The sequence below is a fragment of the Dasypus novemcinctus genome, chromosome 5, assembly GCF_030445035.2.
Source record: "Dasypus novemcinctus isolate mDasNov1 chromosome 5, mDasNov1.1.hap2, whole genome shotgun sequence".
NCBI lineage: Eukaryota > Metazoa > Chordata > Mammalia > Cingulata > Dasypodidae > Dasypus > Dasypus novemcinctus.
In genome coordinates, this window is record NC_080677.1 from 162,731,569 (window position 1) to 162,752,757 (window position 21,189).

The window sequence follows — 21,189 nt, forward strand, 5'->3', positions numbered from 1 at the left end:
TTGCGTCATCTTGTGTCGGCTCTCCGTGTGGGCAGCGCCATTCTTAGGCAGGCTCCACTTTCTTTCACGCTGGGCGGCTCTCCTTATGGGCGCACTCCTTGCGCGCGGGGCTCTCCTACGCGGGGACACCCCTGTGTGGCACGGCACTCCTTGCGCGCATCAGCACTGCACATGGGCCAGCTCCACATGGGTCAAGGAGGCCGGGGGTTTGAACCGCGGACCTCCCATGTGGTAGACGGACGCCCTAACCACTGGGCCAAGTCCGCCGCCCAAGAGTGTGTTATTTAATCTCCATATATATGTGCGTTTTCTCTTTTTCCGCCTCTTGTTGATTTCCATCTTTATTCCATTATGATCAGAGAAAGTGCTTTGTAAAATTTCAATCTTGGTGAGTTGATTGAGATCTGTTTTGTGACCCAACATATGGTCTGTCCTGGAGAAAGATCAATGGGTACTTGAGAAGAATATATATCCTGCTGTTTTGGGTTGCAGTGCTCTGTGTATGTCTATTAGTTTTAGTCTATTTATTGTATTATTCAAGCTTTCTGTTTCTTTTTTGATCCTCTTCCCAGACATTCTACCCAATTCTGAGAGTGGTGTATTGAAGTCTCCAACTATTATTGTAGAGACATCTATTTTCTCCCTTCAGTTTTGCCAGTGTGTTCCTTATATAGGGCATCCTGGTTACGTGTATATACCTTTATGATTGTTATTTCTTCCTGGCGAATCTCCCCCTTTTTAATATGTAACGTCCTTCCTTGTTTCTAATAGCAGTTTTGCTTTTAAAGTCTATTTCATCCAACATAAGTATAGCTACCCCAGGTTTTTTGTTTGTTTCGTTACTCACGCGTGGAATATCTCTTGCCTTTCACTTTCAGTCTTTTGATATCCTTGGATCTAAGGCAGGGGTTCTTAACCTTTTTTGTTCCACAGATCCCTTTGCCAGTCAGGTGAAAATCACAGACCCCTTCTCAGAAGGTAGCAGCAGATAGTTTTGACACTCAACATCAGCATGACTTTAAATTAATTTTCAGCATTATTCAAAATTACATTTTACAATTTTCCCACAATTTCAATGCCTGATAACCTAACACAGTTCAACATTTGTTCAAAGGGTCATTTTTGGCAAACATTTAGAAATTCAAGTTTTCCCACAGCATCATAAAACCATCTCTGCCATCCTTACCAACTCTTTTGCAGGCAGTTCACTGCACTCAGAACACGCTACATCAAAGTAAAAATTATGCTAATCCACACTATGCTGTATATTATTTAATAAATATATCACACACATACCAACACATCCCCCCAAGAATGTTTTTAAATGCATAAATAAAATTACAAAGGAAATCCATTACATATATTGAATATAGTTACTAAAATAAAAAATATGTAATACTATACATGTGTGCTTCTTTCTTAACACATTAAATAATAATCCAACACATCAAAAATATAGGAAAGCTGAAGTTAAATTTTATTTTTTAAAGACATGTCAATGTGCAGGATGTTGTTGTTTATCTTGAATAAGAACATTAAACTGTGGTGTACTGTTTGACAAGGCAACATGCATATCATGTTGGACATCTAATTGAGTTGATTTTTTAAAATTCATGTTCACAGGCCCCCTGAAATTTTCCCATGGACCACTTAGGAGTCTATGGACCCCTGGTTAAGAACCCTGGTCCAAGGTCAGTCTCTTGTAGACAGCATATAGATGGCTCTTATTTTCTTATCCATTCCACAAGTCTGTATCTTTTGATTGGGGAGTTTAATCCATTAACATTCAATGGTATTACTATAAAGGCAGTTCTTATTTCACCCATTTTGACCTTTGGGTTTTTTCTGTCAGAAACTGATACAGTCATCGTTTCTAGACTCTCTTCCAAGTCTGTCTCTCCTGTCTTTTATTTTCAGGCTGTAACACCACATTTAGTATTTTCTGCAAAGCTTGTCTCTTTATTATAAACTCTATGTTTCTGTTAATCTGTGAATATTCTAAACTAGCCCTCATTTTTGAAAGTCTTGCCAGATATAAGATCCTTGGCTGGCAATTTTTCTCTTGCAGTATCTTAAATACATCATACCACTGCCGCCTTGTCTCCATGGTTTCTGATGAGAAATCGGCACTTAATCTTATTGGGTATCCTTTATATGTCATGCATTGCTTTCTCTTGTTGCTCTCAGAATTCTCTCTTTGTCTTTAGCATTTGACATTCTGTATGTGTCTCGGAGTTGGTCTATTCATCTTTATTCAGATGGGAGTACATTGTGCTTCTTGGACACAAATATCTACATCCTTCATTAGGGTTGGGAAATTTTCTACCATTATCTCTTCAAATATTCCTTCTGCCCTTTTTCCTTCTCTTCTCCTTCTGGGACATCCATGACACATGTATTTGCACATCTCTTGCTGTCATTTAGTTCCCTGAGACCCTGTTCAATTTTTCTCATTCTTTTCTTTATCTGTTCTTTTATATGTTCAGTTTTGGAGGCCATGTCTTCAAGCTTTCTTCTGCCTCCTCAAATCTCCTATTATATGCCTCCACTGTATTTTTAATTTCACTTACTGCACTTTGTCCATTTTTTTAACTGGGTTGTTCATCTTTTTTTAAAGTTGAGTTATAGGAGTTCTGTATAGATTCTGGATATTAAACCCTTATCTGATATATATAGTTTGAAATTATTTTCAGCCATTCTGAAGGTTGTCTTTTCACTTTCTTGATAATTTTTTTGATGCACAAATTTATTTTTATGAATTCAAATTTATCTATTGTTTCTTTCATTGCTCATGCTTTTGTTGTCATATATAAGAATCCATTATTGAATTCCACATTGAAGACTACTCCTATGCTATCTTCTACGAGTTTTATAGTTTTAGCTCTTAAATTTAGGTCCTTGGTCCATTTTGAGTTGGCTTTGTATATGGTGTGAGGTAGGGTTCTAAGGTCATTCTTCTGCAGGTGGATATCACATTTTCCCAACACCATTTATTGAATTGACTGTTCTTTCCCCACTGCATGTACTTAGCACCCTTGTTAAAATGCAGTTGATTGTAAATGTGTGGGACTATTTCTGGACTTTCAGTTCTGTTCCAGTGATCTATTTGTCTACCTTCTTGACAGTACCACACTGTTTGGATTACTGTCTCTTTGTAATGCAATTTGAAATCAGGAAATGTGAGTCCTCGAATCCTGTTCTTACTTTTCAAGATTTTTTTCTTGGCTATTCAGGGCCTCTTACAATTCCATATAAATTTGAGGATCAGTTTTTCCATTTCTGCAAAAAAAAGCTACTGGAATTTTGATAGGGATTGCATTGAATTTGTGTATTGCTTTGGGCTAAATTGTTATATTAACAATGTTAAATCTTCCAATTCATGAATAAGAAGTCTTGTCATTTATTTAGATTTTTAATTTCTTTCAGTAGTATTTTGTAATTATAGTACAGAAGTCTTTCATATCCTTAAATTTATTCCTATATTATTATTTTAGATACTATTGTAAATGAAATTGTTTTCTTAATTTTCTATTTAGGTTGTTCATTGCTAGTGTATAGGAACATAGTTGTTTTCTGTGTGTCAATCTAGTATCCTGCCACTTTGCTAAATTGATTTTATTAGCTCTAGTAGTTTTCTTGTGGGTTCATTTTGGGTTTTAATCTATAAGTTTATGTTATTTACAAATAGAGATAGTTTTACTTCTTCCTCTCCAATTTGGATACCTTTTATTTATTTTTCTTACCTACTTGCATTAGCAAGAACCTCTGGTACATTATTGAACAGTAAGGGTGAAATTGGTCATCCTTATTCCATTTCTGATCTTAGGAGAAAAGCTGTACGTCTTTCACCATAAATATGACATTAGTGGGAAGCAGACTTGGCCCAGTGGTTAGGGCGTCCGCCTACCACATGAGAGGTCCGTGGTTCAAACCCCGGGCCTCCTTAACCCGTGTGGAGCTGGCCCATGCGCAGCGCTGATGTGCGCAAGGAGTACTCTGCCATGCAGGGGTGCCCTCCACGTAGGGGTGTCCCACGCACAAAGAGTGCACTCCATAAGGAGAGCTGCCCTGCACAAAAAAAGCACAGCCTGCCAAGGAGTGGCACCACACACACACAGAGCTGACACAGCAAGATGATGCAACAAAAAGAGACACAGATTCCCAGTGCCGCTGACAAGAATCCAAGTGGACACAGAAGAACACACAGCGAATGGACACAGAGAGCAGACAACTGGGGGTGGCGGGGCGGGAAGAGGAGAGAAATTTTTTTTAAAAAGATACTAGCTGTGAATTTTTCATAAATGGTCTTTAACATATTGAGAAAGTTCCCTTCTTTTCCTACTTTTCTGAATGTTTTTCACAAGAAATAGTGCTGGGTTTTGTCACATGCCTTTTCTGCGTATACTGAAATAATCTTTTGGGAGGGGCTCCTTCATGCTGTTTATGCAGTGTACTTTACACTGCTTGATTTTCATATGTTGGGCCACTGTTGCTTTCTTAGGATGAATCCCCCGTGGTCGTGGTGTATAGTCTTTTTAATATGGCTTTGGATTTCATTTGTTAGTATTTTGTTTAAGGATTTTTGCATCTAGAGTCATAAGGGAAATTGGTCTGTAATTTTATTTTCTTGTGATGTCGTTACCAGGCTTTGGAATCAAAGTAAAGACTGACCTCACAGAATGAATTAGTAAATGCTCCCTCCTCTTGAATTCTTTAGAAGAGTTTAAGGAGGGCTGGTAGGAATTCTTCTTTAAATGTTTGGTAGTATTTAGCTTTTTTTTCCCCCTCCCCCTGCTGTTTTTGTTCTCTGTGTCCATTCACTGTGTGATCTTCTGTATCTATTTCTCTCTTTCTTTTCTCTTCTCTTCTCCTTTTTTTGTTTCTTTTTTTCCCTCCTCTAGGATTCACCAGGATTTGATTCTGGGGACCTCTGATGTGGAGAGAGGTCCCCTGTCAATTGTACTACCTCAGTTCCTGGTTTCTGCTGCACTTCACCTTGACTCTCCCCTTCGTCTCTCTTTTGTTGTGTCATCATCTTGCTGTGACTCACTTGTGCAGGCACTCTGCTCACCACACAGGCACACTTTCTCTTTTTCTTTTTAACCAGGAGGACCCAGGGATCGAACCTGGGTCCTCCCATATGGTAGGCAGAAGCCCTATCTCTTGAGCCACATCTGCTTCCCTCTATTTCTTTTTGAGTCAGATTAGGTAATTGATGTATTTCCAGGAATTTTTCACTAGATAAATTTTGCAGGAATTTTTCACTGCAATCTTATATGTTATTGAGTTTGTTGGTATATAATTGTTAATAGTATTCTCTTATAATCCTTTTTATTTCCGTAAAGCCAATAGGGATACCACCATTTTTCCTTCTAATTTTAGTTATTTGCACTTTTTCTCTTTTTTTCTTTGTCAGTCCAGCTAAAAGTTTGTTAGTTTTATTGAATTTTTTTCCCAAGAACCAACTTATTTTTATTCTCTCAATTTTTTCCTATTCGCTATTCCATTTATCTTCACTCTAATTATTTCCTTTCTTCTGCTTCAGTTTACTTTGCTTTTGTTTTTCTACTTTCTCAAGATGTAAAGATTTGTTATTAACTTGAGATCTTTTCTAATATAGGCATTCGTAGATTGAAATTTTCTGCTGCCTTCACTGCATCCCATAACTTTTGATATGTTGTGTCTTTGTTTTCATTTGTCTCTAAATATTTTCCAATTTACCTTATAATTTCTTCCTTAACTCATTGGTTGCTTAAGAGTCCCCTGTTTAATTTCCACATATTTGTAAGTTTTCCAATTTTCCTTCTCTCTCTCTTTTTTTTAAAAGATTTATTTATTTATTTATTTCTCTCCCCTTCCCCCCACACCCCCCACCCCACCCTCGTTGTCTGTTCTCTGTGTCTATTTGCTGCATCATCTTCTTTGTCTGCTTCTGTTGTTGTCAGCGGCACAGGAATCTGTTTCTTTTTGTTGCATCATCTTGTTGTGTCAGCTCTCCATGTGGGTGGCGCCATTCTTAGGCAGGCTGCACTTTGTCGCGCTGGGCGGCTCTCCTTACGGGGCGCACTCCTTGCGCAAGGGGATCCCCTACATGGGGGACACCCCTGCGCGGCCCGGCACTCCTTGCACGCATCAGCACTGCATGTGGGCCAGCTCCACATGGGTCAAGGAGGCCCAGGGTTTGAACCATGGACCTCCCATGTGGTAGACGGACACCCTATCCACTGGGCCACGTCTGCTTCCCAGTTTTCCTCCTCTTATTGATTTCTAGCTACATTCCATCATGGCCAGAGAGGTTACTTTTTATTATTTCAATATTTTAAATATATTTAGACTTCTCTTGTGCCCTAACATATGGTTTATCCAAGGATGATCCATGTGCACTTCTAAAAAATGTGTATTCCCCCAGTGTTGGGGTCTATATAAGACTATTAGATCTAGTTCGCTTATAGTGTTGTCAGGTCTTCTCTTTAGATATTTAATATTTTTAGATTGTCCTGTGTTGAAAGTGGTGTATTGAAATCTCCAACTTTTATTGCAGAAATATCTATTTCTCCTTTCAATAATACATATATTTTGGTGATCTGTTGTTGTGTGTATATATGTTTATTGTTGTTAAATTGTCTTGTTGAATTGACCCTTTTATTAATATATAATGTCCTTTGTTTCTTGTAATAGTTTTTGACTTAAAGTCTCTTTTGTCTGATATTAATATAGCCTCCCCTGCTCTCTTTTGATTAGTAATTGCATGAAATGTTTTCAACTTGTTTGTGTCTATGGATTTAAGATGAGTCTCTTGTCAATAGCATATAATTTGGTTGTGTTTCATCTATTCTGCCAATCACTGCCTTTTGATTGGAGGGTTTAAACCATTTACATTTAGGGGAGTTACTAATTAGGAAAGATATACTTCCATTTCCTTAATTGATTTTTATATGCCTTATACCTTTTTTGTCTGTCCTTCCTCCATTACTGCCTTCCTTTTAGTTTAGATGATCTTCTATAATAAGCCACTTTGAATCACTTATCCTTTCCTTTTGCGTAGATTTTAAAGATACTTTCTTTACGGTTACCATGGGTATTAAATTTAGCACATTAAGTTTCGTACAATTTAGTTTGTGTGTTTCCAGTGTGGCCTCAGAAGCCTACACATACACAGTGCCTGTGACCCTCCTCCCTCCCTTTTATGTTGTTCATATTACACATAACATCTTGATGCATCATATGTCCCCAGTAACAGAGGTTTATCCTTCTTTATGCAGTTCATTTTAATTGAGCCCTAATAGATGTAAAAGACAGTGCTACAAATGAAAAAATGAAATGACTGGCATTTATATTTGCCCACATTGTTACTTACACTGGAGATATTTATTTTTTCATCCAGCATCAAGATATTGCCTTTTGTTCTTTTCTTTCAACACGGAGGACTCCCTTTAGCATTTCCTATAAGGCAGGTCTAGTGGTAATGAACTCCCTCAATTTCTGTTTGTCTGGAAATGTCCTAATTCATTCCTCATTTTCGAAGGACAACTTTGCCAGTTATATTATTCTCGGGTGAGAGTTTTGAGAGGTGTTTTTTTGTTTTTTTCTCTAAGCACTTTAAATATGTCTTTCCATTGCCTTCTGGCCTCCATGGTTTCTACTGAAAAAATCAGATGTTCATTTTTTTAAGGATCCCTTTTATGAAACATGCTTCTCTCTTTCTATTTTTAAGATTATGTCTTTGCCCTCACATTGGACCATTTGGTCTTTACGTGTTATAATATGTTTGGGTTCATCCTACTTTGCATTTTTGAGCATCTTGGATTTATCTAGTCACATCTTTCATCAAAGTTGGTAAGTTTTCTGCCATTATTTCTTCAAGTATTTTTTTACCCTTTTTGCTATTTCTGGGGCACCTTTGATGTGTATGTTGATCTACTGGATAGTGTAGTGTCCTACAGGTTCCTCAAGCTTTTTTTTCCCATTCCTTTTTCTTTCTTCTCCTCAGCCTGGACAATTGCTGTCTTTGAGTTCACTGATCCTTTCTTCTGCACCCTCTGATGTGTTCTTGATCTCCTTACTGAATTTTTCACTTCAGTTATTGCACTTTTGCATTCCAGAATTTCCATTGGGTTCTTTATTGTTTCTGTCTCATTATTAAAATTCTCATGTGCGCATATATTGTTTTTCCAATTTATTTTAGTTCTTTGGTCATGTTTTCATTTAGTTCATTGATCCTATTTATGAGAGCTTTGATTAGTAATTCCAGGGCCTGCGCTGCCTCTGGAATATTTTCCATTGAATTAGTTTTTCCTGTGAATGGGCTGTTCTTTATTTACTCTCCCGTGTCGGGGGTTGAATCATGTCGCCACAGCCCCTGGTCCTGTGGATGTGAGCCCATTTGTAAATAGGACCTTAGAAGATGTTCTGAGTTAAGGTGAGGCCAAGACTGAATGAGGGGAAGCAGATTTGGCTCAACTGATAGAGCGTCCACCTACCACATAGGAGGTCCAAGGTTCAAACCCAGGGCCTCTTGACCCGTGTGGAGCTGGCCCACGTGCAGTGCTGATGCACGCAAAGAGTGCCCTGCCACACAGGGGTGTCCCCGCGTAGGGGAGCCCCACGTGCAAGGAGTGCACCCCATAAGGAGAGCCGCCCAGCATGAATAAAGAGTGGCCTGCCCAGGAGTGGCGCCGCCCACATGGAGAGCTGACGCAGCCAGAGGATGCAACAAAAAGAAACACAGGTTCCCAATGCTGCTGACAAGAATGCAAGTGGACACAGAAGAACACAGCAAATGGCACAGAGAGCAGACAGTGGGGGGAGGTGGGGAAGGGGAGAAAAATACATAAAAAATAAATCTTTTAAAAAGAAAAAGAAAAGACTGAATGAGGGTGGGTGTTAATCCAGTGGGGCTGATGTCCTTATAAGCAAATGAAATTGGACACACAGAGAGAAGCCAGAAGCTGGAAGTCAACAAAATCCAGAAGAGAAAGGAGAGAACATTGCCAAGTGGCAGAAAAGCCAAAGAGCCCCTGGGCCCTGCAGCCGGCGCAGAACACCAGTCTCCAGGGAGAAGGCGTCACCTGTCGCCACGAGCCAGCAAGTCCCCGCTGCTTCAGCCAACCCGGTGTATGGTGTTTTGTTTCAGCAGCTGGAAACCTACTATAGCTTGTACGTTTTGTAATTTTTTCTTGTGATTGGACATTCTAAGTATTATGTTTTGGAATATGTCTCTGGAAATCTGGTTCTACCATTCTTCTCCCAAACTAAGAGCAAGAAGGGAGTGGAATAAAAGGGAGAGAGAGAAAGAAAAGAAAAAAAACCAAGGGACAAAGCACCTACCAAGAAAAAACCAAGAACAAACAAATAACTGCACTGCCTCTCTAAGTCTCTTGATATTTGCCTGTGGGAAGCCAGACATTGCTGTGCGAGCCTCCCTCATGTATCTGTCACACCCAAAAATATAACAGAGATAGAAACAAAGCAGCCAACACACACCCGCAAAAAAAAGAAAAGAGAAAGAGGTGCACTGGCCCCGAGGATGCTGGCGTGAGGCCAGCACGCTGCTTCTGAGAGAAACCGAGGCGCGTCGCTGCCAGGCCCCGAGGCTCCGCCAAACTAAACGCAAGAACGAGAAAGAAGAAACCCGACCGGCGGCAACGGGCCCGGCCTTACGTCGTCTAAGTCCTGGTCTCCAACCCAGGCCAGGGTCTCTGCCGGGCCCCGGGCGAGCCAGACCCAGAGTCCCCCATGCAGAGGAGAGCGCCTGCCCCCAGGGGGTGCTGTGAGGGCTGGAGACGCGGAGGCCAGCTCCCGCACTGTCCTCGGGGACCCCCCACTGCCAGGACCCCACCCAGCTTTCCGAGGCGGCTCCTGCCTGTCAGCCGGGCAGCCCCTCCGGGCCCCGGGCCGGCCGCGCCGCCTCGCCATCGCCGCGCCGCTGGCTCCTGCCTTCACGCACAAAACCCGAACTCGCGGCCTCTCGCCTGCCCTGGCCTCCTGTCGTGGTTCCGAGGGTCCGTTCTGTCCCAGGCCTCTCTCATTACTTCAGCCCTTCCGTTTTCCCGGAGGAGGGAGCGACTGCTGAGATTTCTTCCTCGGGCGTTTTGCACCCGCGCTCTCCCCCAGGTTTCTTTCTACAGTAGGAAAGAGTGAGACGCTGACTCACAGCGTCTCTCACGGCAGGTGTGGTGATGTTCAGAAGTGAGGAGAGGCGTCACTTTCTGGAAGGTTCCACTGAGACAAGGGACCTGTATGCTGGTCGTTCTGAAACTGCCCTGAAGGGGTGGCCTGCCCGTGGCTCTGGTGGGAGCTGGCAGTCGCCAGGGGGCTGAGCCTTGCCCCGACTGTGTGCTGAAGAGAAGTGCAGCGCGGAGCAGGTCGTTCACGCTGCCTGCTGGGCCTCAGTTTCTATGTTGTTTAAAAGAATGGGCTGGGGGATGGGATGTGGCTCACAGGTGAGCACCTGCCTCCCATACGGAAGGTCCCAGGTTTGGTTCCCGGTGCCTCCTGAAAACAAGCAAAACAAGTGAAGAAACCGCCTCCGGGGAGCGGCGTGGCTCAGTCCCCAGTTCCCAGAAAAAAACATGGAAAGGGTGGGTAGGGCTGGTGCCTGAAGGTCCTTGCAGGGCAAAGCATCCCTGAGCCCTGGCAGTCTCAGGGACCGGACACCGGCCGCTCAGCACCCCAGACGCGCGCGGGCGGGCCCGCCGGGGGTGACTTCAAAGTCTACCGTTTAAGCTCAGTGACCTAAGTTTAAGGTTTCTGCTTTTATATTTTGAAACAGGTGACAACGAAAGCCAAGCAGCTGAAGGACTCAGTCACCTGCTCCCCAGGTGAGTTGGCACCTGCCCCACAGCCCGGCCAGACCCTTCCTGGGGCAGCCCCTCCCCAGAGGCTGCCTTGGCGGCGGCGCGCGGCCCTGTCTGCTGGCTGTGCCCTAGGACTGTGGACGTGTAAGTGGGTCTCTAGACTGTGCTAAGAGGCGCTGGGGACTGACCCAGGGGCGTGTGCGTGGGGAGCAGGCGCCCAGCCTCTGGGCTCCACGCGCTCCCTGGACGTGGAGTTTTAATCACCCCACACAGTGAGAAAGGAGTGACACTCCACCTCTTGTCAGAGCGCTGAGGCCAGCAGCCCACACCCCTCCCGCCACCCGAGACCCGAAGGGAGCGGGGGTCCACAGGGCCAGCCTCCCAGGGCCCGGGCTCCTTCTGGAAGGAGAGCCGGTCACAGATGCATCCTGGTGTTTCCACAGAGTGCTTCCGAAGAGTAGCTGAATTACAACAAATATTCTAAATTACTGGCCGGTACCAAAATAAGTTCTGTTTCTTCAAAATAAAGAATACTTTTAACAATGAATGTTAAATTAGTTGCTTTGGAAAGGTATTTATGCTGGAGAAAACATTTTGAAAACATGTTTGAGGAAGCATTTCCATTATTACGTACTGATTTATGGCCAAAATGATGTGAGACACTTGCTTTAGAAATGTTGAAAATAGAAATTTAACAGTTGAAAAGTATTTCAAACAAATGAACTCATTTGTTAAAAATATAAAAAGCACTATACCTTCCATTCTGTTTGCAAGAACAGCTGATGGGCTTAGGGACGATTTCTATGAAACCGTTTTATAATCAGTGCTGCGAACTGGGTTACCAGAGGTCAGCGAGCCCGGCCAGCAGCACGCTCCGTTCCCAGGTGTGTGTCCTGGTGAGTTTGCTTCCAGCTCTGACAGCCTTTAAAAGTCCAGTGCCAACAGCAGATGGAGCTCAGTGGCTGAGCACCTGCTTCCCATGTACAAAGTCCCAGGTCCAATCCCCAGAACCTCCTAAAAACAAACAAACGAGAAAACAAACAACTGTCATTGGGAAGTGGCTGTAGCTCAGTGGTTGGGCGCCTGCTTCCCATGTACTAGGTCCCAGGTTCAATCCCTCGTACCTCCTAAAAAAATCAAGTGCCAAAACCAACTGATATTTCAGACAAGCCCTTTAATTTAGCGTTTCACCTGGAATTAACAGTTCTGAAGTATCTTCAATCTCATTTGTAACATTATTGATAGCCTCATGGGAACAAGTGTTTTGTTTCATTTAATAATTAAAAGGTTATTGTGAGATTGTTTTTATCCTTCTAGTTGACTTTTAATTCCATCCCCATCCCCCACTCCCACAAATGGCCCCCTCCCCTGTCTGCTCATCTTCTTTAGGAGGCACCGGGGACTGGACCCAGGACCCGCGTGGGAGGCGGGCACCCAACCGCTTGAACCACACCTCCCTAATTTCTTTTTTATATGTGCTGTATTGCTTGACTGATATCCTAGGAGGGCGCCAGCTGGATGTCACTCACAGATAAGTGAGTCTGCACATTACAGCTGTGTGCTCAAAAATGTTTTCTTCAGTGAGGTGCGCAGCCAGAAGCAGAGGTGGCGCCTATTGAAACGCTGCCCGTTTGTGACAGCAAAAGCGGGGACCCGCGGGGGTGGGGGGCTGCTGGACAGGTCAGGCGCACGCCCGTGGGCGGGCCTGACGCCCTGGGTCGGGGGCGCCCACGTGCCCAAGAAGCACAGCTCCTGGCCGGGAGGGAGGGGTGTCCTGGAAGGTGCGAGTTCACCCAGCCCGCAGGGGACGCGGGGAGCCAGCCGAGGGGCCGCCCTTCACTGCGGTCCATCTTGTACCGTTTGAGTTTTTTATTATGTGCAGGATTTACTTTATAATAAAAAGGAAATAGCCCTTCACAAGGGGAAGTGAAAGAGGGCGCCGTCGCAGCCCCCGTCTGCGCATCTGCAGCCAAAGGAGAGACCCTCGGTGACTAGACCTTGGCATTGTTTTCCAGAAAAGTTAGAGCCGCGCGGCCCAGCGCACAGGCCCTGGGTGGCCGCTTACGTCGCAGTTTACGTGTGAACAGGTGCAGCCGCAGTCCGTGCCGCGTGGCCCCTGGCGCTGCCCGCGCCGCCCTCGCCCTGGGGAGGCCCGCCCGCGCCGCCCTGCTGGCCCCGCGCTCTGCCCGCGTGCTGGCCGAGGGCGCGGGCTGCTGGCCCCAGGGGAGCGTCCTGCTCCGTGCTTGTGACTTGCCTGCGGCCTGTGTCCCCTGCCGCGCTAAAAGGTTGCCGTTTCTTATAGAATTTTCCCTTCTGCCTTTACTCGCTCGGTCGGTCTCCTGTCCCCTGCGCGCTGCGGCCGGGCAGCTCGGGGCCGCGGGGCCCTCCCGGCCGCGGTGGCCGCGGTGGCGGGGCTCAGCGCGCAGGCCGGGCCACCCCGCTCGTGGGTAAACTGAGGCCGCGCCGCTGACCTGCCGTGGCCTTCCCTGCAGGACTGGCGAGGCTCGCGGAGCTCCGGGCCACGTCGCCGCCGCCCCGGCCCCCCCAGCGGGCGGGCGCCGAGGCCGAGGGCGCGGAGGACGCGCAGGAGGCGGCGGGACCCGGCGGCCGCAGGCGGAGGCCGGCCAGGGCGCCCGAGGCCCAGGGCGCGGCCGGGCCCGAGGAGCGGCCGCGGGGGCGGCGGCAGCGCGACTTCGAGGCCCCGGCCCCGCGCGAGTCCAGCGACGAGGAGAGCCATAAGGGGGAGGGCGCCCGCGCCGCCGCGGAGCCCTGGACGCAGAGCCAGCAGAAGCTGCTGGAGTCGGCGCTGCAGCAGTTCCCGCGCGGCTCCGCGGACCGCTGGGAGCACATCGCCAAGTGCGTGCCCAGCAGGAGCAAGGTGGGTGCGGGCGCGCGCTGCGGGCTGGTGCGGGCCTCAGGCGCGTGCGCGGCCCCGCACCCCGCCTGTGGCCTGTCTGCCCCCCGGGGGAGGGTCGCCCTGGCGGGGAAGACCCCGGGGGCCAGCACGTGGGCCCGAGACGCCGCCCGGCAGCCCCGCTGCCCCGCTGCCCCGCTGCCCCGCTGCCCCGCTGCCCCGCTGCCCCGCTGCCCCGTCGCCATCCGCCGCCGCCACTCTGGGCTCGCGCTCGGGGGCAGAGCCGGCTCCGGGGGCACCTGGCGGCCCCTCGGCACGATGCCCCCGACCCCAAGCTGGCAGGGCCGCGGGCGGGGTGGCGGTGCCCAGGAGGGGGCATGGGGGGACAGGGCCCGCCGCGCTCACCTGCACCTGCTCTTCCCGCAGGAGGACTGCATCACCAGGTACAAGGTGCTGGTTGAACTCGTCCAAAGGAAAAAACAAGCTCAAAGTTGAACATTCTGGAAGACAGTGTTTGTTCATCCTCATTTTCCAAAATGAATTTTTAAAATATCTTATACAGAAACTTGCCTTTTGTACCTCAGTATCTCTATACGTCATGTGCCTTAGCAAAAATAAATTAAGTGAACATGTGCTAACTCGCTTAGAGCGGCACTGAGCTGAGCTGGGGCGGGCCGCGGTGTCTGCACGTTATTCTCGCTTGTCTCTGCTACTTCCCGGGAGTGTGGTAACATCAGAAAAGTTGTTTTTCTGTTTCTTTCTTAAATGTTTTATTTTGAAATGCTTTTAAACTTAGAGGACAGTTACAAAAATATCCTACACCTGGCTGAGGGGGGCAGCTGGCCCCTGGACGCCCCGGCTGGTGCTGCACTCGTGCCACTTCTGCCTGTCGTTGGGCCCCTGGAGAGCAGGTGCGCTCCCCCCGCCCACCCTCTACCCCGGGCACTGCCCGCAACGCGGACACGCGCAGAGCGCCCCTGGGCGGAGAAGGCGGGCGGCACATGGGCTGCGGCTCCCCCGTGCCACCCAGCCCGGGGCAGCGCTGCCTGCTCGTCTCCTTAGTTGCCTTTGCCTTTTTAAATTTTGGAAACACCTTCTCACAAGAAGGCGAGCTGGGGCTGGAGTGCAGGGCACCGGGGCGTCACCCAGGCAGGGTGGCAGGGCCCTGGGGACCCACTGCCGCGTCTCCAGGGGCGAGTGGCCCTGCCCCAATGGGTGCCTCCTGGAGGCCCTGGCAGCGCCGAGCTCAGGCCACCCCCGGCTGCGGTGGCGAGGGAGACACAGGCACCCGGGGCCTCGTACGGGGCGTGGGGAGCTGCCCTCTCCCCGGGGGCGTCCTTTTCTGGGAGAGGGTGCCCAGGGTGGGTCCGGCAGGGAGACACAGGCCCTCCCCTGCCGCCGCCAGCCTGGAACTGGCCCGGAAAGGCAGGAGTTAGCGCCAGGGGTGCCCAGCGGGCGCCGGGGCCAGCGGCCAGCGGGCTTTGACCCCCTAGCGGGCTTCACTGGTATCCCCGGTGCCGCTTCCCAGAGCAGCTCCCGGGACCTCGCTCTGCCCGCGGCCCGGTGGCAGGGGCGCCGAGGGCCAGCCGCACTCACCCGGGGGCGCTGCCGCGCAGGGCCTGGGGGCGAGGGCCCTGCCCGCTCGGGGGCCTGGGGGCGAGGGCCCTGCCCGCTCGGGGGCCTGGGGGCGAGGGCCCTGCCGCTCGGGGGCCTGGGGGCGAGGACGCCGCCGCTCGGGGGCCTGGGGGCGGGGGCGCCGCCGCTCGGGGGCCTGGGGGCCTGGGGGCCTGGGGGCCGGGGCGCTGCCGCTCGGGGGCCTGGGGGCCGGGGCGCTGCCGCTCGGGGGCCTGGGGGCCTGGGGGCCTGGGGGCGGCGGCGCCGCCGCTCGGGGGCCTGGGGGCCTGGGGGCCTGGGGGCGGGGGCGCCGCCGCTCGGGGGCCTGGGGGCCTGGGGGCCTGGTGGCGGGGGTGCTGCCGCTCGGGGGCCTGGGGGCCGGGGCGCTGCCGCTCGGGGGCCTGGGGGCCTGGGGGCCTGGGGGCCGGGGCGCTGCCGCTCGGGGGCCTGGGGGCCTGGGGGCCTGGGGGCCGGGGCGCTGCCGCTCGGGGGCCTGGGGGCCGGGGCGCTGCCGCTCGGGCGCTGGAGCTCTGCACTGCTGCTTCAAAAACGCTTGCTGGCCACAAATGTGACAGGAAATCGGAAAAGTGTTGGTCTTTGTCGTCCTGGCTGCAGTGTTGGGCAGATCCGACCCCGCTGCGGGGTGAGGCCCGAGCAGCGCCCGCAGCCCCCTCCCCCGCAGGGCGATGCCCGGCGGGCTCCCCCGTTCCCGCTGCGATTCTAGATAAACGCACGACAGGCTTCCCACTGGATGTTTCGGGAGGTTTTAAAAATGCCACTTGCTGCCCATGGTGCCCCCAGCCCAAGTCCATCCGCCCTTGCGAAGGGGAGCCTGGAGCACCCCCGGCCACCCCTCCCGAGGCCGCAGGGCGCTTCTGGAGCTGCTGCCACTCGAGGCTTTGGCTTTTCCCCCTAAAACCTGAACGGCACGGGGGAGGCCCGTGCTCGGTGGTGACGCCCACCGGAGGCCTCGCTTCGCCCCGTCAGGACCCAAAGGGGTGGCTGGAAGCTGGCCCCGCCCAGAAGCCCGCCGCCCCGTGGGGCTCGGGGGGCCCCTGGGCGCAGGGCACAGCCCTGGAGGGCCCCGAAAGGGGGGACGGCAGGCCTGAGCAGGCGCTCCCGGCAGCCCCCGCTGGGCCCTGGGACAGCCGCAGTCCGCAGCCCCCACGCCCAGGCCTCGGCAGCGGTCGCAGCGACTGGCCCACTTCAGGAACTTGGGGAGCCCAGATTTGAGGATCTTACGCTGAATTTTAAAGGCCTTTGAATTAAGGCTCCTCAAAGCAAGCCAGCTCCCCAGATGGGAGGCCGGGCAGCTGGAGGGGGCTCAGGCCAGCGCTGCCCCCGAGCCCCGCTGTGGGCGGGGGGCAGCATTGGCGTCGTGGTCGCCCCTGGCCCAATCCTGGGCCACCGCGCAGTCTGACTGGGCGTCACCCCACTTGTGGTTTGGGAACACCCCGGTCTCCTGTTGGAACCCCTCCTTGGCCGTGAGGTTCGAGTGCACTCACTTGCAAACTAAATGTGGTCTGGACAAAAAAAAAAAGAAATGCCTTTTGTGTGTACACCAGAAAGAAAGAAACCACGTGACAGTTTGGATTTGATGAATCCCCAAAGATTATGTTCTTGAAGCAGCCTTGCTGCGGGCGTCGCCCTGCGGTCGCTTAGTCCCCGTAGCTCACGCCCCCAGCTTGCTTCCGCCTGGACACGTCAGCGAGGCTCCAGCAGCTTCACCCGCACCCTCCGCGGGGTCTGACACAAATGCAGACACGAGAAGGAAGCCACCACCGCTGTGCCACCCGTGAGAGGGAGGGAAGCCCGAGCGCCGGAGGAGCCCAGGCCCGGGGCCGGTGCCCAGTGGGCCACAGCTGAGCTGCAGGAGAGCAGGGCCCGCATGGGCAGCGGCTGGCCGTGGTGAGAAAGGGCCTCCCGTGGCGCCTGCACCTGCCGTCGCGTGGCCTGACGGTGAGCATGGACCCGGGTAAGCGCCACCGGGAAAGCCAGCCCGGTTCCGGTACTTTGCTCAGGCAGCCCTGTGGCAACCGCCATGGTAAAAGTCCGAGTCCAAGGGAAGCAGCAGCGTCACAGAAGGCTGGGGCGCTGGCAAGGTCCCCACAAGAAAAAATGCTTTTATCCTTACTCAAAAATTTTTAATTTAAGACACAGACTGTTCTGACCCAAATCTCCTGGTACCAAATCTGTTTCGCCTGCCCAGGCCAGCACTGCGGAGGGAGAACAGGGACCTACCCGTTTCTCCTCCCACATTTCTTTTTCTAAGAGGTCTCGCCTGTTTCACGGAAATTGGAATTAGTGACTCCACGCAGAGCCTGAGGCTGGGGCCTGCTGAGACCCACTACTCTTCTTCTGTCATTTCTACCCGCTCCCTCCTTTGGCCACGGGGAGGGGGACCAGCCTGGGGGCCGAGCCGGCTGCCTCAGGTTCCTGGAGGCCTGAGTGTGGCCTCTGCCCGCTCCGGTGTCCCCCGGCTGCTGCTGACCCAGGGGCGCACCATCGGCCACGTGCCCCACTCCCAGCAGCGCCCCCCGGGCCAAGTGCGGCCTCCCCAGCACCCGGCGGGAGAAGGGCTGACCTGGTGAAGGAGTCGGTCGGTCACAAACCAGAAGGAAGGGGGTAAAACTGCCCGAACCCCGAAGGTGCAAGGCTGAGGGCGCCGGGCCACCAAGTGCCAGCAGGCCTGGGGGGACGTCAGAGCCACGGGAGGCGGTGCACGGGGGCGAGGCGCGGGCCCGGCGAGGATGGCCGGGGGCCCCAGGGGGCATCTGGACCCCGCGCTGGTCCTCGGGCGAGCACCTCCGAGCAGCCCCGCTCCCAAAGGCCGGGCCTGGCGTGGGCCACCCAGGGGGCCCGGGAAGTAAGGTGGCCCTGGGGGGCGGGAGACAGCAGGCCCGGCCACAACGGCGCTGCCTGCCTCCCCTGCCGGCTAGAGTGCCCTGGGGGCTGCGGGGCTGCAGGCAGGCAGGGGCCCCTCCCGGCCCCGGCGCCCCCTGCGTTCACGGGCGAGGACCCACCTTCCCTGCCTTGGTGGCACAGGTCCGGGGGCCCCGCTGGCCTCGACCTTGGACAATGAGCTTTTCCTAAAATCCACCTTCCAGACGCTTCCCCGGGGTGGCCCCCATTGGGCTCTGAAAGGCCCGCGGGGTTCTCGACAATCGCGGCCGTCATCGCTGGGCGTTTCCCATTCACTAAGTCCAGCCAGGATTAGTGGGTTTTCTCAGGGCAATTTTTAAATTTCAAAACAAAAGTGCCCCCCAAAAGTCCCCAGCCCCTGCCCAGCCTGGGGCCCAGGTGAGACCACCGCCACCAGCAGCTGCCCGAAAGCACCCAGGGCACAAGGCCCACAGGACGACACTGCCGGGAGCCCCCCGGCCAGGCCAGCGCCACGACGCCCCCGGCCAGCACCACGGCCCTGTCCACGCCGCGGTGGACCCACCTGCACAGCCCGGGGTGCTCCGTTCTCCTGGCGACTACAGGTCTGCAGAGCGGGCAGCGTGGATGGATGTCCTGCCGTCACCCTGGGGAGGACATCCCTTGGCCCTTCCACGGTCACTTGCCCTTGGCTGGTGTACGTAAAAGTCCCTCCTGAGCCAGGCTGAAGCCGGGCCCCAGCCTGCCTGGCTCCGTCCCCCACTACTGGGAGCAAAGCCCCCCCCTCGCCCGGGGGAGGTCTGACCGCCCTGGAGCCTGAGGCGCCCACAAGCACGAGGACCCACGAGGACCCACGAGGACCCGGCAGCAGCAGCCGCAGGCCTCTCCTCCCCGAATCCTCTCCCTGTGCCCCACTGCACCCCACTCCCGCCTCTGCGCCTTACGGTCATTTCCAGAAGGCCTCTCTCACCAGGTGCCCACAGCAGCTCTTGACCCCTCACCCCTCCAAACAAGCATGGCACAGAGTTGTAAACATTATTAAATTTTATTAACAAAAACTTTGTACATTTTCTTTAATACATGTGGAATTTTACATCTAGGTAAAATAACAACACATTCGAAATTTACCATTTATACAAATTGTTACAGAATAACCACCAGTGGGTTACATAAGCAAAATAAACCACACTGGCTTTTTAAATTATCTACAAAAGATTTGACTTTCTTTAAAATTCCCCTGAACATATAAAAATAAATTAATTTTACTTTTCAATTAAATCTACCAATTAGAAATATTACAAATCAAAATATCAATGTTATCTTATGAATTTTTCACAATACAAAACAGATTCACAAAACCTTATTTACAGAAATGAGGTAAGAACTGTGCAATGTTTCACCAAGAGACGTACTGCAGAATTGACATGTTCTTCCAGCTGAGCACACAGTGGAGGTCTCCCTACAGCTGGGTCTTTCCCACTAATAATCCACGCGTCTCTGACAGCCCAGTGACCCCATCCCGTGGGGCCTCGGCCGCACGGCCGCGCCAGGAGCGGAGCTGCCCAGTGGGGAAGGCGCCCGCGCTCAGGGGCCCTCGTCACCGGCAGCGGAGGTGGCACAGAGAAGCACATGCCTTTTCTTGAGGCTCATTAGTGGGAAACACCCGGTCATAGCTTTGCCTGAGCTCTACAGCGGCATAGACGGGTTTTCAGGAAGGCAGGACGCCGGGAGGCCCCGGAGCAGCTCGGCCACCCGGGGCTCCAGGCAGCGGGGACCGGCGCCACTGCCAACAGGCACTTGATAAGGCCAGAGCCACCAGAGCTCCCGAGCGGCGCCGCCTCGAGAAGGCTTTCCCTCCGGTTGATCCCGTTCCCCCAAGCAGCCTTAGAACTCCCTTAAATCAAGGTTTCTTTAAAATATGAGGTCTTAACACTAAAGGAAAAGCATTTAGCAAAAGAAAATTACTTTTAGCGAAGCAGATATTAACCATCCTAAATTGATGACCCAAACTGGCCAAATCCCATTTAGAAAGGAAATTTCTATCACAAAGATCACCAGGTCCCAGGTGATGGCCAATTTGTATGCAATATTTAATCAATAAAACTCCAGTATAAGAAAAGAAGTTGGACAGTTCCTCGAAATTAGTTTTAAGATCTGACTCACATGGCAAGCATACTGTAACCTAAACAAAAGATATTTCTTTTTCCAATTTGTACAAAATCAAGTAGTTTGTAAATGGAACAAGTCTTCAAGTTTACAATTCATATCTTCAATTTATAACAAATTATCTGTGTACTGAGTATATAATTTCTCTCAGGTTGGTAAGCTCATTGCATGTACATTGTTCTCTTGACAAAAATTGGTTATTGAACTTTCGAAGCTCAAAAAATCTGGGTGAGGGGTTGGGGACATGGGAGTTCCAATTCAGTGCAATAAAGCAACAAGAAAATTAATCAACGCCTTACAAGAACGTCTGACGGCAACTAACCCTTAGCTGTGCAGTGAGTTTCTTGTTGTATTTCTTCATAGCTGTAGAAAGAGGACTGCATCAGCAGCCAGATGAAGTGCTAGAACAGCAGGATAAGTAATTTCTAGATGTTTCTCAAGTGTCAACTTTTCTCTTGAGCTACAGGCCCAGTTTTATCACTAAGTCTCTGCAGTTAAAGACAAAAAAAATCAGCTGTATTAGCTAAATCAATTTTTGGCCAACACTCAAGACTATATCCTACTAAGTGAAATTGTTACTGAGGGAAAATGAAGTGTGTACAGTTATTGTGTCCAACAAGTTTGCAAGGCTACTTTGCAGCATGATATAAAGACAGACTTGAATGTACTAAAAATGCTTTAGAAACACTAAATTCAGCAGCCTACAAAGAAAAGAGGTAGTGTGCCCATCTCAGGGAGGGAATGCATACGGAATGAAGAAAGGAAACGTTCTCCAAAATGATGTTTTTCAGGACGCTGTACGTGGTATCATGCAAACTGGATGTTCTAAGGACCAAGAAAGCCATGGGTTCTGATCCCACCTTGGCTGTTTATTCGCTA

At 51.1% G+C, this 21,189-nt stretch overlaps 2 protein-coding genes across 13 annotated transcripts in view; one reads left to right on the forward strand and one right to left on the reverse strand.

Annotated features, from left to right (window-relative positions):
- The window catches only part of DNAJC1 (DnaJ heat shock protein family (Hsp40) member C1), a 229,066-nt gene extending 214,778 nt beyond the window's left edge, over positions 1-14,288 (forward strand). The window contains exons 10-12 of the mRNA XM_058297878.2: positions 10,772-10,820; positions 13,289-13,674; positions 14,077-14,288. Coding sequence (XP_058153861.1) covers positions 10,772-10,820; positions 13,289-13,674; positions 14,077-14,145 — 504 coding nt within the window. The 3' untranslated portion in view covers positions 14,146-14,288. The remainder of the gene's footprint in view (positions 1-10,771; positions 10,821-13,288; positions 13,675-14,076) is intronic.
- Positions 14,289-19,170: 4,882 nt separating this feature from the next.
- Positions 19,171-21,189, reverse strand: part of MLLT10 (MLLT10 histone lysine methyltransferase DOT1L cofactor) — a 215,788-nt gene continuing 213,769 nt past the window's right edge. For all 12 annotated transcript variants that reach the window (XM_058297876.2, XM_058297875.2, XM_058297874.2 and 9 more), the window contains one exon: positions 19,171-20,798. In XM_058297876.2, the coding sequence (XP_058153859.1) occupies positions 20,754-20,798 (45 nt within the window). In that variant the 3' untranslated portion in view covers positions 19,171-20,753. The remainder of the gene's footprint in view (positions 20,799-21,189) is intronic.